This window comes from Lithobates pipiens, unplaced genomic scaffold (assembly GCF_037356315.1).
Source record: "Lithobates pipiens isolate NorthernLeopardFrog02 unplaced genomic scaffold, aLitPip1_a1.2 Scaffold_23, whole genome shotgun sequence".
Lineage (NCBI taxonomy): Eukaryota > Metazoa > Chordata > Amphibia > Anura > Ranidae > Lithobates > Lithobates pipiens.
In genome coordinates, this window is record NW_027507785.1 from 334,482,615 (window position 1) to 334,496,071 (window position 13,457).

Here is a 13,457-nt window from a genome sequence, read left to right on the forward strand (position 1 = left end):
ATTGGTGATCAGTGAGAAGAATGTTCCTTACATTGGTGATCAGTGAGAAGAATGTTCCTTACATTGGTGGTCAAGTGCATGCCCCCCCCCACAATTTCCATGTCCCCCTGGTCACCCCCCCTTTTTTCTCTGTCACTGTAATAAACATGTATTTAGTAGATCAGAGTTTCTCTCCTGCACAGCCCCAGGTGATGGTGGAAAGTTTTTGGTGGGTAGAAGATGGCCGCCCAATGTTCAGATTCTCTCTCTCTTCGCCCGCCATACTACTGGATGAGAATAACGATATAAAATAAAGGGGATCCGGCGCCATTCATCCCGCATTCCGTCCCAATCACACAGAAGATTTCCAATAGTGTAACAAAAAATGAAACTTCCTTTAATGCGTCTACCGGAAGAGTCCGGAGATTCTATTCGCAGTCCATACAGCGGGGAACACGGGGGGACAATTTGTACAGCATCTGCCTCGCTAACAGCAAACGTAAAAAATATATACACAAGTTAAAAACCATCTAGAATGTCAGCGCACCCCCTCCGGCGCGGGTCCGCCAGGCGGAGAGACGCTGGAACCGGCCCAAACTTCCTCGCTGGCCCTCTTGCCAAGTCCCTCAAGGCTTCTTCATCTTCTTCACCGAGGAGGAGCTGGACGCAGATTCCCGGCGCTTTCTCTGTGTGCGGGGAAAACAAAGATCAGCGTTATCGTGGAGAAGAACTAAAAAAAATGAAAATACAGATTCACTATTCACATTTGGATTTCATTATAAACCTGGGACTTTATAAAATTCAAAACGCGTCGTCTTGCCTGGTCCCAAAAGGGGACAACTGGTTTTAAAGTGGATCCTTTAAAGGTATTTGGGACTCACTTTTTGGTCTGGAACCCATTTTGATATCTATACTTTTTTTTTCCAGGTACCCCTAGAGCAGGGAGTACCCCAATCTACAGCCCTCCAGTTATTCAGGAACTACAATATCCCCATCATGCCAAGTCATGTCTGTGAATGTCAGTTTTACTATGCCTCTTGGGATTTGAAGTTCGGCAACATCTGGAGGGCCGTAGTTTGAATACCCCTGCCCTAGAGGGATGCTTGGATCTCTCTAGAGCAGGGATCCTCAAACTACGGCCCTCCAGCTGTTGCAAAACTACACATCCCATGAGGCAATGTGCAGGTCTGACATTCACAGACATGACTAGGCATGATGGGAATTGTAGTTCCTGAACAACTGGAGGGCCGTAGTTTGAAGACCCATGCTCTAGAGCAGTGATGGCTAACCTTGGCACCCCAGATGTTTTGGAACTACATTTCCCATGATGCTCCACTATGCTGCAGAGTGCATGAGCATCATGGGAAATGTAGTTCCAAAACATCAGGGGTGCCACGGTTTGCCATCACTGCTCTAGGTCATTGAGTCCTAGAAGGTATCCCTCTAGGGCAAAGTGCTTTGAGCTTGTTTGAAGATTTCCGCACCTTTAGGGCAAAAAAATAAAAATAAAATTTAGGATAGACTATTTCTCATTGGAGCAGAGAAAAGGATGTCCATTCTCCTAGGACACTAGCAAAAAACTGAGGCATGCTGGGAGGAGGAGGAGTTATCTGGGCTGGTCTACAAATTTTCTCTTTGTTGGCCAGTGTACAATCTTCCTGTAGGGGGCAGTATGACTCAACAGTATCGGACTTCTTGTGTCTATAATAGACATGTGCAATTCGTTTAACGAATTTTAACAAAATTCGTTAATGCGGAAACATCCGAACGAAAAACCCACTTCAATTTTTCTGAATATTCGGAAATTCAAAAATCTAAAAAATAAGAATGAAAATCCAAAAGAATGAAAATCAGAAAATTCTGAAATAACGAATAACTCAACTATTACAAAACTATTAAATTATAAGTATTGGAATTTCTTTTCAAATTTGGCCGTTTAGTGAACGTAACAAGTATGAATGCCACATCGAAACAAATGGAACGAATTAATAATAATAATAAAAAGTAAATTAGTTACGTTCCATTCGTTTAGATGCATCATTCGTTATTTCTGATAGTGAACGTAACTAATACGAATTTATCCGAAGTTAGGATCACTATTAAATTATAGGTATTGGAATTTCCTTTCAGATTTGGCTGCTAGTGAACATAACAAATACGAATGGTAAACAAATGGAACGGAACAAATGTAATAATAATAAAAATAATTTGTTACGTTCCATTCGTTTAGATGCAGCATTCTCAGAATTTATCCGAAGTTAGGAATTATCAGAAATAACGAATGATGCATCTAAACGAATGGAACGTAAACTAATTACTTTTTATTATTATTATTTGTTATTAATTCGTTCCATTTGTTTAGATGTGTCGTTTGTACTTGTTACGTTCACTAAACGGCCAAATTTGAAAGGAAATTCCAATTCCTATAATTTAATAGTTTAGTAATAGTTAAGTTATTATTAGTTATTTCAATATTTTTTCGGATTTTCATTCTTAATTTTTTAGATTTTTGAATTTCCGAATATTCAGAAAAGATCTGAATGAAAACCCACGTAACAAATTTTTCTGAATATTGGGAAATTCAAAAATCTAAAAAAATAAGAATGAAAATCCAAAAGAACGAAAATCCGGAAAATCCGAAAATATTGAAATAATAATAACTTACCTATAATTTAATAGTTTATTAATAGTTACGTTATTATTCGTTATTTCAATATTTTCGGATTTTCCAGATTTTCGTTCTTTTGGATTTTCATTCTTATTTTTTTAGATTTTTGAATTTCCGAATATTCAGAAAAACAAATTTTTCTGAATATTCGGAAATTCAAAAATCTAAAAAAATAAGAATGAAAATCCAAAAGAACGAAAATCCGAAAATATTGAAATAACTAATAACTATTACTAAACTATTAAATTATAGGTATTGGAATTTCCTTTCAAATTTGGCCGTTAGTGAACGTAACAAGTACAAATGACACATCTAAACAAATGGAACGAATTAATAACAAATAATAATAATAAAAAAGTAATTCGTTACGTTCCATTCGTTTAGATGCATCATTCGTTATTGCTGATAATTCCTAACTTCGGATAAATTCGTATTCGTTACATTCACCATCAGAAATGAGAATGCTGCATCTAAACGAATGGAACGGAAAAAAATATTTTTATTATTATTACATTTGTTCCGTTCCATTTGTTTACCATTCGTATTCGTTATGTTCACTAGCAGCCAAATCTGAAAGGAAATTCCAATACCTATAATTTTAATAGTGATCCTAACTTCGGATAAATTCGTATTAGTTAAGTTCACTATCAGAAATAACGAATGCTGCATCTAAACGAATGGAACGTAACAAATTACTTTTTATTATTATTTGTTATTAATTTGTTCCGTTTGTTTAGATGTGTCATTTGTACTTGTTACGTTCAATAACGGCCAAATTTGAAAGGAAATTCCAATACCTATAATTTAATAGTTCGTTATTTAGAATTTTCTGATTTTCTTTATTTTCAAAATTTCCAAATTTCGTAAATTAGAAAAATTCGGAATTTCAGAAAAGAGCAAAAAAAACAATGAAACGAAAAAAAAAAACGGATTTTTGCATTTGCAAAAATTTCCACATTTACTAATTTTCTAATTTACGAAAAAAGCAAATAAATGAATGAAACGAAAAACGGATTTTCGAATTTCCAAATTTCTGAATTTCCAAATTTTCTAATTTAAGAAAAGGGCAAATAAACAAATGAAACGAAAACGAACAAAATTTTTCGTCAGTGCACATGTCTATAATTAATGGCCGATAAAGAAACACTTGTGTAGTCTCATCTTGCACCGCTCGGATCTCCTGCGTCCCGCTAAAAAAATCGGGATGGCTTCCACCTCCTGCCAGGATTGAACCTCCCTCAGCACTTCTTCGTATGTCTCTCTACTTCACAAATCCAGAAGACTCCGGAAACTTCTCTCCGCCCGCCGTACAGAAAAAACAAAACCACTTGACTGTGGAATGGGGGGGGGGGGGGGGTAGGAGGGGGCCATAGGGACGGCGTTGCCCTTCGAAATCTCCATTCTTCATCCGCACATTAAACAGGATAATACGAAGAAATTAAAGAAAATTAGCGTTCCTCCGCGTCTTTCCACATCTTCATACTCCGAGAATATCAGATTCATTTTTCATAGGTGTCAGCTGATCAAATTTATCTCCTGACTTAGAGAGTTTTGCATGAACCCCCCTCGGCTAAATGAAGAGACGTCTGACACCCCCCCCCCCTATACAAGAAAAGCCTGCTGTAGGGAATCGGCCTATTACCCGACATTAACCGGTCCCCCCTTGTGCTCCGGCCTGAACGGGAAATGACGGAGTAATTAAAAATTTGTGAAGTTGAGTTTATGGATTCTCTTAAATAAAAAAAAACTCACAACACGGACACAGCGCCTCCTGCTGGCCACTTTTGTTGGTGGGGGGGTACGTGGGCCTGGCTTCAATGTCACGGTTCAGTAACCCGCAAGGGATTATTTTTGACCCATTACCTGTCTAATTAATGTCTTTGCCAAGGAATTCTCTGAATTGTGACTCCGGCGCGGTCAGAGGTCGTGCGGTTACTTGGCAGATCTTTGTAGAGCATCGGTAATGCGGACCGCGTTCCTGCGTGCCACAAATTCAGAGTTTTTAAGGGTTTTTTTTTTTTATTCAAACATTCCGACTCCATCTGGAAATGAAAGATTTGTGACTGATCTTAACAATGTAACTCGTCGGTTTGAAATGGTCTCGGGGAAGAAAAAAAGAAAAGAAAAAAAAACCCCACAGAGCCAGCGGGGGAGCCGACGGAGGCAGCTTAAAAGTCGTCTAATTCTGACTCGCAAACGCCGACTTCATAGGCCCGGGTCTTTTTCTTGTGCCCATTAGTGGGCTGACTTCTGAGAGCGGGAACAAAAGGCCTGCGGTGTGAGGCATTCTGGGACAGGCAACTCATTAGGGACGGATGACTGGAGTACGAGTTTAGGGAATCAAACGGCGGTCTAATCTAGAGTAGCTGGACGAAGTTCGACATGGAACTAATTTGCTCGGAGATGGGCTTTGTCTCTGCGAGACCTTCCGTCTCCCTGGAGGGGTCACCGCGGCTCAGGGGGATCCAGAAGAGAAGGTAGAAGAAGAAGAGGGGACAGAGCTGGCGCGTTACCCCCACTCTCTGCAAAGCATTGTGGGAGGAAGACGCAACACACACAACACACGCAACACAAAGATCGCTCCCTGTTGTAACAAGGAGATCGCCTATAATCCCCTTCATTACCAACACGGGGGCCAACGCGCTGATTAATAGGGATTCCGGCTGTGTTTTATTCCAGCTGCCGACTGACACCTCATCGCTCAGCGGGAGAGCGCATCAACTATAAGGCAGCTTAAAGGGCAATTCTAGCCAAACAGCTAAAAACGCACATAAGAGAGGCCGTTTTATTGGCTAAAATATATGCGCAGACTTGCGATGCCCCATCCCCCCCCCCCCCCCCCAGAACAAAAGGAGGGCGACAACACACTGCAGAAACTGCAATTCTACTAATTTTGTGCCACCACCCAGTCTTCTCGCAGTGAACCTCACCCCATTGTTGATGCCTACTCTGACCCTCCTGCCTCCTCGTAGTGAACCTCACTCAACTGAAATCCCTGCTGTGACCCTCTTGCCTTCTCGTAGTGAATCTCATCACATTGGTGATGCCTGCTCGGACCGTTCTGCCATTGGAGTGAACCTCACTCCACTGGCAATGCCTGCTCTGACCCTCCTGTCTTCTCGTAATGAACCTCACCCAATGGCAACCTTTGCTCTGACCCACCTGCCTTTATGTAGTGAACCTCACCCAATGGCAATCCCTGCTCTGACCCTCCTGCCTCCTCGTAGTGAACCTCACCCAATGGTAATCCCTGCTCTGACCCTCCTGCCTCCTCATAGTGAACCTCACCCAATGGCAATCCCTGCTCTGACCCTCCTGCCTCCTCGTAGTGAACCCCACCCAATGGTAATCCCTGCTCTGACCCTCCTGCCTCCTCGTAGTGAACCTCACCCAATGGCAATCCCTTTTCTGACCCTCCTGCCTCCTCGTAGTGAACCCCACCCAATGGTAATCCCTGCTCTGACCCTCCTGCCTCCCCGTAGTGAACCTCACCCAATGGCAATCCCTGCTCTGACCCCTCCTGCCTCCCCGTAGTGAACCTCACCCAATGGCAATCCCTGCTCTGACCCTCCTGCCTCCTCGTAGTGAACCTCACCCAATGGCAATCCCTGCTCTGACCCTCCTGCCTCCCCGTAGTGAACCTCAACCAATGGCAATCCCTGCTCTGACCCTCCTGCCTCCTCGTAGTGAACCCCACCCAATGGTAATCCCTGCTCTGACCCTCCTGCCTCCTCGTAGTGAACCTCACCCAATGGTAATCCCTGCTCTGACGCTCCTGCCTCCTCGTAGTGAACCTCACCCAATGGCAATCCCTGCTCTGACCCTCCTGCCTCCCCGTAGTGAACCTCACCCTATGGCAATCCCTGCTCTGACCCTCCTGCCTCCCCGTAGTGAACCTCACCCAATGGCAATCCCTGCTCTGACCCTCCTGCCTCCTCGTAGTGAACCTCACCCAATGGTAATCCCTGCTGTGACCCTCTTGCCTTCTCGTAGTGAATCTCATCACATTGGTGATGCCTGCTCGGACCGTTCTGCCATTGGAGTGAACCTCACTCCACTGGCAATGCCTGCTCTGACCCTCCTGTCTTCTCGTAATGAACCTCACCCAATGGCAACCTTTGCTCTGACCCACCTGCCTTCATGTAGTGAACCTCACCCAATGGTAATCCCTGCTCTGACCCTCCTGCCTTCTCATAGTGAACCTCACCCAATGGCAATCCCTGCTTTGACCCTCCTGCCTCCCCGTAGTGAACCTCAACCAATGGCAATCCCTGCTCTGACCCTCCTGCCTCCTCATAGTGAACCCCACCCAATGGTAATCCCTGCTCTGACCCTCCTGCCTCCTCGTAGTGAACCTCACCCAATGGTAATCCCTGCTCTGACCCTCCTGCCTCCTCGTAGTGAACCTCACCCAATGACAATCCCTGCTCTGACCCTCCTGCCTCCTCGTAGTGAACCCCACCCAATGGTAATCCCTGCTCTGACCCTCCTGCCTCCTCGTAGTGAACCTCACCCAATGGTAATCCCTGCTCTGACCCTCCTGCCTCCTCGTAGTGAACCTCACCCAATGACAATCCCTGCTCTGACCCTCCTGCCTTCTCATAGTGAACCTCACCCAATGGCAATCCCTGCTCTGACCCTCCTGCCTCCTCGTAGTGAAACTCACCCAATGACAATCCCTGCTCTGACCCTCCTGCCTCCTCGTAGTGAACCTCACCCAATGGTAATCCCTGCTCTGACCCTCCTGCCTCCTCATAGTGAACCTCACCCAATGGCAATCCCTGCTCTGACCCTCCTGCCTCCCCGTAGTGAACCTCACCCAATGGCAATCCCTGCTCTGACCCCTCCTGCCTCCCTGTAGTGAACCTCACCCAATGGCAATCCCTGCTCTGACCCTCCTGCCTCCTCGTAGTGAACCTCAACCAATGGCAATCCCTGCTCTGACCCTCCTGCCTCCTCGTAGTGAACCTCAACCAATGGCAATCCCTGCTCTGACCCCTCCTGCCTCCTCGTAGTGAACCTCACCCAATGGCAATCCCTGCTCTGACCCTCCTGCCTCCTCGTAGTGAACCTCAACCAATGGCAATCCCTGCTCTGACCCTCCTGCCTCCTCGTAGTGAACCTCACCCAATGACAATCCCTGCTCTGACCCCTCCTGCCTCCCCGTAGTGAACCTCACCCAATGGCAATCCCTGCTCTGACCCTCCTGCCTCCTCGTAGTGAACCTCACCCAATGGTAATCCCTGCTCTGACCCTCCTGCCTCCCCGTAGTGAACCTCAACCAATGGCAATCCCTGCTCTGACCCTCCTGCCTCCTCGTAGTGAACCTCACCCAATGGTAATCCCTGCTCTGACCCTCCTGCCTCCTCATAGTGAACCTCACCCAATGGCAATCCCTGCTCTGACCCTCCTGCCTCCTCGTAGTGAACCTCACCCAATGGCAATCCCTGCTCTGACCCTCCTGCCTCCCCGTAGTGAACCTCAACCAATGGCAATCCCTGCTCTGACCCTCCTGCCTCCTCGTAGTGAACCCCACCCAATGGTAATCCCTGCTCTGACCCTCCTGCCTCCTCGTAGTGAACCTCACCCAATGGTAATCCCTGCTCTGACGCTCCTGCCTCCCCGTAGTGAACCTCAACCAATGGCAATCCCTGCTCTGACCCTCCTGCCTCCCCGTAGTGAACCTCACCCAATGGCAATCCCTGCTCTGACCCTCCTGCCTCCTCATATTGAACATCACCCAATGGTAATCCCTACTATGACCCTCCTGCCTCCTCCCAGTGGGTCTCACCTGATTTGTGATGCCTACTCTGACCCTCCTGTCTCCTCCTACTGAACCTAACCCCATTGGTCATGCCTGATCTGACCCCTCTGCCTCCTTCTAGTGAACCTCACCCCTCTGGTGATGCCAAAACAAACAATAAAATTGTTTGTAAAAAAAGACATCTGCCCCCTATTTTGTTACTTTATCTGAACCTTCAGAGAGGGTCGAGCTAATTCAACTGCTGCTGATTCAAATAAAAGTGGCAACCGATAGCACACAGGACACCTACTCCCTGTGACCAAAGCTAAAGTGGACACGTTTCACCCCCAATGCCTCAATGATTAAGCCCACTGGGGGGGGGGGGGGGATGCATCTGAGGGACCTCTCCTCATTCCTGGGGTGCCAACAGGAATTTGGGGTGGAAAGGAGCATTAGTGGCAAGTTTATTGCACCCTTACAAAACCACCTTCATGTCTCCTTCCCACGTTACACGAATGCATTTGGCCTACGTGTCAAAATTTTGCCCAGCATATTCTGCTATGGCCATAGGCTCTCCAATGCTTTAGGCTTGCTGCTTTTGGCTAATGAGGAAGACCATCATGTGGAGATGCCAATAGGAGTTTTTTTTAGGGAAGGGAGAGGGGGCAGGGGATGCTGTAAGCCCATTGCACTTTTGAAGGCCCCCCCAAAGTCGACCTTAATTTCTCAATTGATGCCAATGTGCTTCAAAATTTTGCTCAGCTCTTTCTGCCAAGGCCAAAGACTGCCTTGCCCCTTTCTGCTTGCTGTGTATTTCTACTGGCCAGTGGGGCAGTTTTTCATGTTAGGTTGCAAATAGGATTTTGGGGGAAGAGGGAGGGAGGGAGTTGGTGGCAAGTTCATTGCAACCTTTAAAAAAAAAAAAAAACACACCAAAAACCACCTTAATGTCTCCTTCTCAATTGATGCTTATACGTTTGGCCTACTTGCCAAAATTGTGCCCAGGTCAAAGAACGCCCACCTCTTTATGCTTGCTGCGTATTTCCACTGGCCAGTTAGGAAGCCTGTCATGGTGCGGTGCGTATAGGAATTTATAGGGAAGGCTGCGCTCTTGAAGACCAACAAAAATCACCTTAATTTCTCCTTCTCAATTGACTCGAATAGGTTTGGCTGAAGTGTCAAAGTTGGGGTTTTAGCTTTTTCTGCATCTGGAATTTGGGGGGGGGGGGGCAGTAGGTTCACTGCACCCTTAAAAACCACCATAAACTACCCAATTTCTTCTTCACAACTGATACTAATGCGTTTCTCCAAATGCGAATGCCCTACTTGTCAAAGCATGGCCCAGCACTTTCTGCTAATGCCAAAGAGTGCCCACTCCTTTATGCTTGCTGTGTATTTCTAGTAGCCAATGAGGCAGGCCATCATGTTAAGGTGCCAATATAAATTTGTAGGGTAGGGAGGGGGTGCGGGAGGTAGCAGTAAGCACATTGCCTACCTTTTTCTCTCCTTCTCAATTGACACCAATGCATTTGGCTGAAGTGACAAAACTGTGCCCAGCACTTTCAGATAAGGATAGCGCTTTCCTGCCCTTTTCTAACTGCCATATATTTTCCTTGGCCACCGAGGCAGCCCGTCACAGTGGGACATTAATAGGAATGTATAGGGGGACAATTAGCCCCCAAATTCCAACCCCAAGATCTTCTTCCCAACTGATGCCAATTCATTTGGCCGAAGTGCCAAAAGTGTGCCCAGCACTTTTTACATCAGAACAAAGCTTGCCAGTCCTTTTCTAATGGCTGTGTATTTCTATTGGCCAAAGAACCCCCCCAAATTCCAACCCTAATAATATTTCCTTCCCAACTAATGCTAATGCATTTGGCTGAAGTGGCAAAACTTTTGCAGGAATTTTGGTGAAAACGAAAACTCAGAAATTTACATAGTGACAAAGTGAGCCAGGCGAGGAAATTCCCCCTAGACACGGAGGTGAGCCAGGCGAGGCAATGCCCTATTAGACATGGAGGTGAGCCAAGCGAGGAAATTCCCCATAGACACGGAGGTGAGCCAGGCAAGGAACTCCCCCCATAGACACGGAGGTGAGCCAGGCAAGGAACTCCCCCATAGACACGGAGGTGAGCCAGGCAAGGAACTCCCCCATAGACACGGAGGTGAGCCAGGCAAGGAACTCTCCCATAGACACGGAGGTGAGCCAGGCAAGGAACTCCCCCATAGACACGGAGGTGAGCCAGGCAAGGAACTCCCCCATAGACACGGAGGTGAGCCAGGCAAGGAACTCCCCCATAGACACGGAGGTGAGCCAGGCAAGGAACTCCCCCCATAGACACGGAGGTGAGCCAGGCAAGGAACTCCCCCATAGACACGGAGGTGAGCCAGGCAAGGAACTCCCCCATAGACACGGAGGTGAGCCAGGCAAGGAACTCCCCCCATAGACACGGAGGTGAGCCAGGCGAGGAAATTCCCCATAGACACGGAGGTGAGCCAGGCGAGGAAATTCCCCCTAGACACGGAGGTGAGCCAGGCGAGGCAATGCCCTATTAGACATGGAGGTGAGCCAGGCGAGGAAATTCCCCCTAGACACGGAGGTGAGCCAGGCGAGGCAATGCCCTATTAGACATGGAGGTGAGCCAGGCGAGGAAATTCCCCATAGACACAGAGGTGAGCCAGGCAAGGAACTCCCCCATAGACACGGAGGTGAGCCAGGCAAGGAACTCCCCCCATAGACACGGAGGTGAGCCAGGCAAGGAACTCCCCCATAGACACGGAGGTGAGCCAGGCAAGGAACTCCCCCCATAGACACGGAGGTGAGCCAGGCGAAGAATTTCCCTATAAACACGGAGGTGAGTTGGGCGAGGCAATTCCCTATTAGATACAGAGCTGAGCCAGGCGAGGAAATTCACTATGGCAGTGATGGTGAACCTCGGCACCCCAGATGTTTTGGAATTACAATTCCCGTGATCCTCAATTACACTGCTGAATGCATGAGCATCATGGGAAATGTAGTTCCAAAACATCTGAGGAGATGCCGAGGTTCTCCAGGTGAGGAAGTTCTTCCAAAACGGATCACAATAATCTGAAATGTAAGAAGTGTGTGTGTGTGTGTGTGTGTGTGTGTGTGTGTGTGTGTGTGTGGGGATCCTTATAAGAAAACCAGAGACCATCTTTGCACTGAGCCTGATCTCACCCCATGTCTGGTGCAGGGACAGAGGAGTGGAGATGGGGGAGGGGGGGTTCACCCCATGTCTGGTGCAGGGACAGAGGAGTGGAGATGGGGGAGGGGGGGTTCACCCCATGTCTGGTGCAGGGACAGAGGAGTGGAGATGGGGGAGGGGGGGTTCACCCCATGTCTGGTGCAGGGATAGAGCGGAGATGGGGACTCACCCCATGTCTGGTGCAGGGACAGAGGAGCAGAGATGGGGGAGGGAGGGGGGCTCACCCCATGTCTGGTGCAGGGACAGAGGAGCACAGATGGGGGAGGGGGGGCTCACCCCATGTCTGGTGCAGGGATAGAGCGGAGATGGGGACTCACCCCATGTCTGGTGCAGGGACAGAGGAGCAGAGATGGGGGAGGGGGGCTCACCCTATGTCTGGTGCAGGGACAGAGGAGCACAGATGGGGGAGGGGGGGCTCACCCCATGTCTGGTGCAGGGATAGAGCGGAGATGGGGACTCACCCCATGTCTGGTGCAGGGACAGAGGAGCTTAGATGGGGGTGGGGGGGTTCTCCCTATGTCTGGTGCAGGGACAGAGGAGCTGAGATGGGGGAGGGGGGGTTCACCCCATGTCTGGTGCAGGGATAGAGCGGAGATGGGGACTCACCCCATGTCTGGTGCAGGGACAGAGGAGCAGAGATGGGGGAGGGAGGGCTCACCCCATGTCTGGTGCAGGGACAGAGGAGCGGAGATGGGGGAGGGGGGGCTCACCCCATGTCTGGTGCAGGGACAGAGGAGTGGAGATGGGGGAGGGGGGGTTCACCCCATGTCTGGTGCAGGGACAGAGGAGTGGAGATGGGGGAGGGGGGGTTCACCCCATGTCTGGTGCAGGGATAGAGCGGAGATGGGGACTCACCCCATGTCTGGTGCAGGGACAGAGGAGCAGAGATGGGGGAGGGAGGGGGGCTCACCCCATGTCTGGTGCAGGGACAGAGGAGCACAGATGGGGGAGGGGGGCTCACCCCATGTCTGGTGCAGGGATAGAGCGGAGATGGGGACTCACCCCATGTCTGGTGCAGGGACAGAGGAGCACAGATGGGGGAGGGGGGCTCACCCCATGTCTGGTGCAGGGATAGAGCGGAGATGGGGACTCACCCCATGTCTGGTGCAGGGACAGAGGAGCAGAGATGGGGGAGGGGGGGTTCACCCCATGTCTGGTGCAGGGACAGAGGAGCAGAGATGGGGGAGGGGGGCTCACCCCATGTCTGGTGCAGGGACAGAGGAGCAGAGATGGGGGAGGGGGGGCTCACCCCATGTCTGGTGCAGGGACAGAGGAGCACAGATGGGGGAGGGGGGCTCACCCCATGTCTGGTGCAGGGATAGAGCGGAGATGGGGACTCACCCCATGTCTGGTGCAGGGACAGAGGAGCGGAGATGGGGGAGGGGGGGCTCACCCCATGTCTGGTGCAGGGACAGAGGAGCGGAGATGGGGGAGGGGGGGGGGCTCACCCCATGTCTGGTGCAGGGACAGAGGAGCAGAGATGGGGGAGGGGGGCTCACCCCATGTCTGGTGCAGGGACAGAGGAGCAGAGATGGGGGAGGGGGGGCTCACCCCATGTCTGGTGCAGGGACAGAGGAGTGGAGATGGGGGAGGGGGGGTTCACCCCATGTCTGGTGCAGGGATAGAGCGGAGATGGGGACTCACCCCATGTCTGGTGCAGGGACAGAGGAGCAGAGATGGGGGAGGGAGGGGGGCTCACCCCATGTCTGGTGCAGGGACAGAGGAGCACAGATGGGGGAGGGGGGCTCACCCCATGTCTGGTGCAGGGATAGAGCGGAGATGGGGACTCACCCCATGTCTGGTGCAGGGACAGAGGAGCAGAGATGGGGGAGGGGGGGTT

The 13,457-nt window shown here is 49.4% G+C and overlaps 1 protein-coding gene across 2 annotated transcripts in view; it reads right to left on the minus strand.

Annotated features, from left to right (window-relative positions):
- Positions 1-355: 355 nt before the first annotated feature.
- The window catches only part of DMAP1 (DNA methyltransferase 1 associated protein 1), a 130,282-nt gene continuing 117,180 nt past the window's right edge, over positions 356-13,457 (minus strand). For both annotated transcript variants that reach the window (XM_077450763.1, XM_077450762.1), the window contains exon 11: positions 356-665. In XM_077450763.1, coding sequence (XP_077306889.1) covers positions 606-665 — 60 coding nt within the window. In that variant the 3' untranslated portion in view covers positions 356-605. The remainder of the gene's footprint in view (positions 666-13,457) is intronic.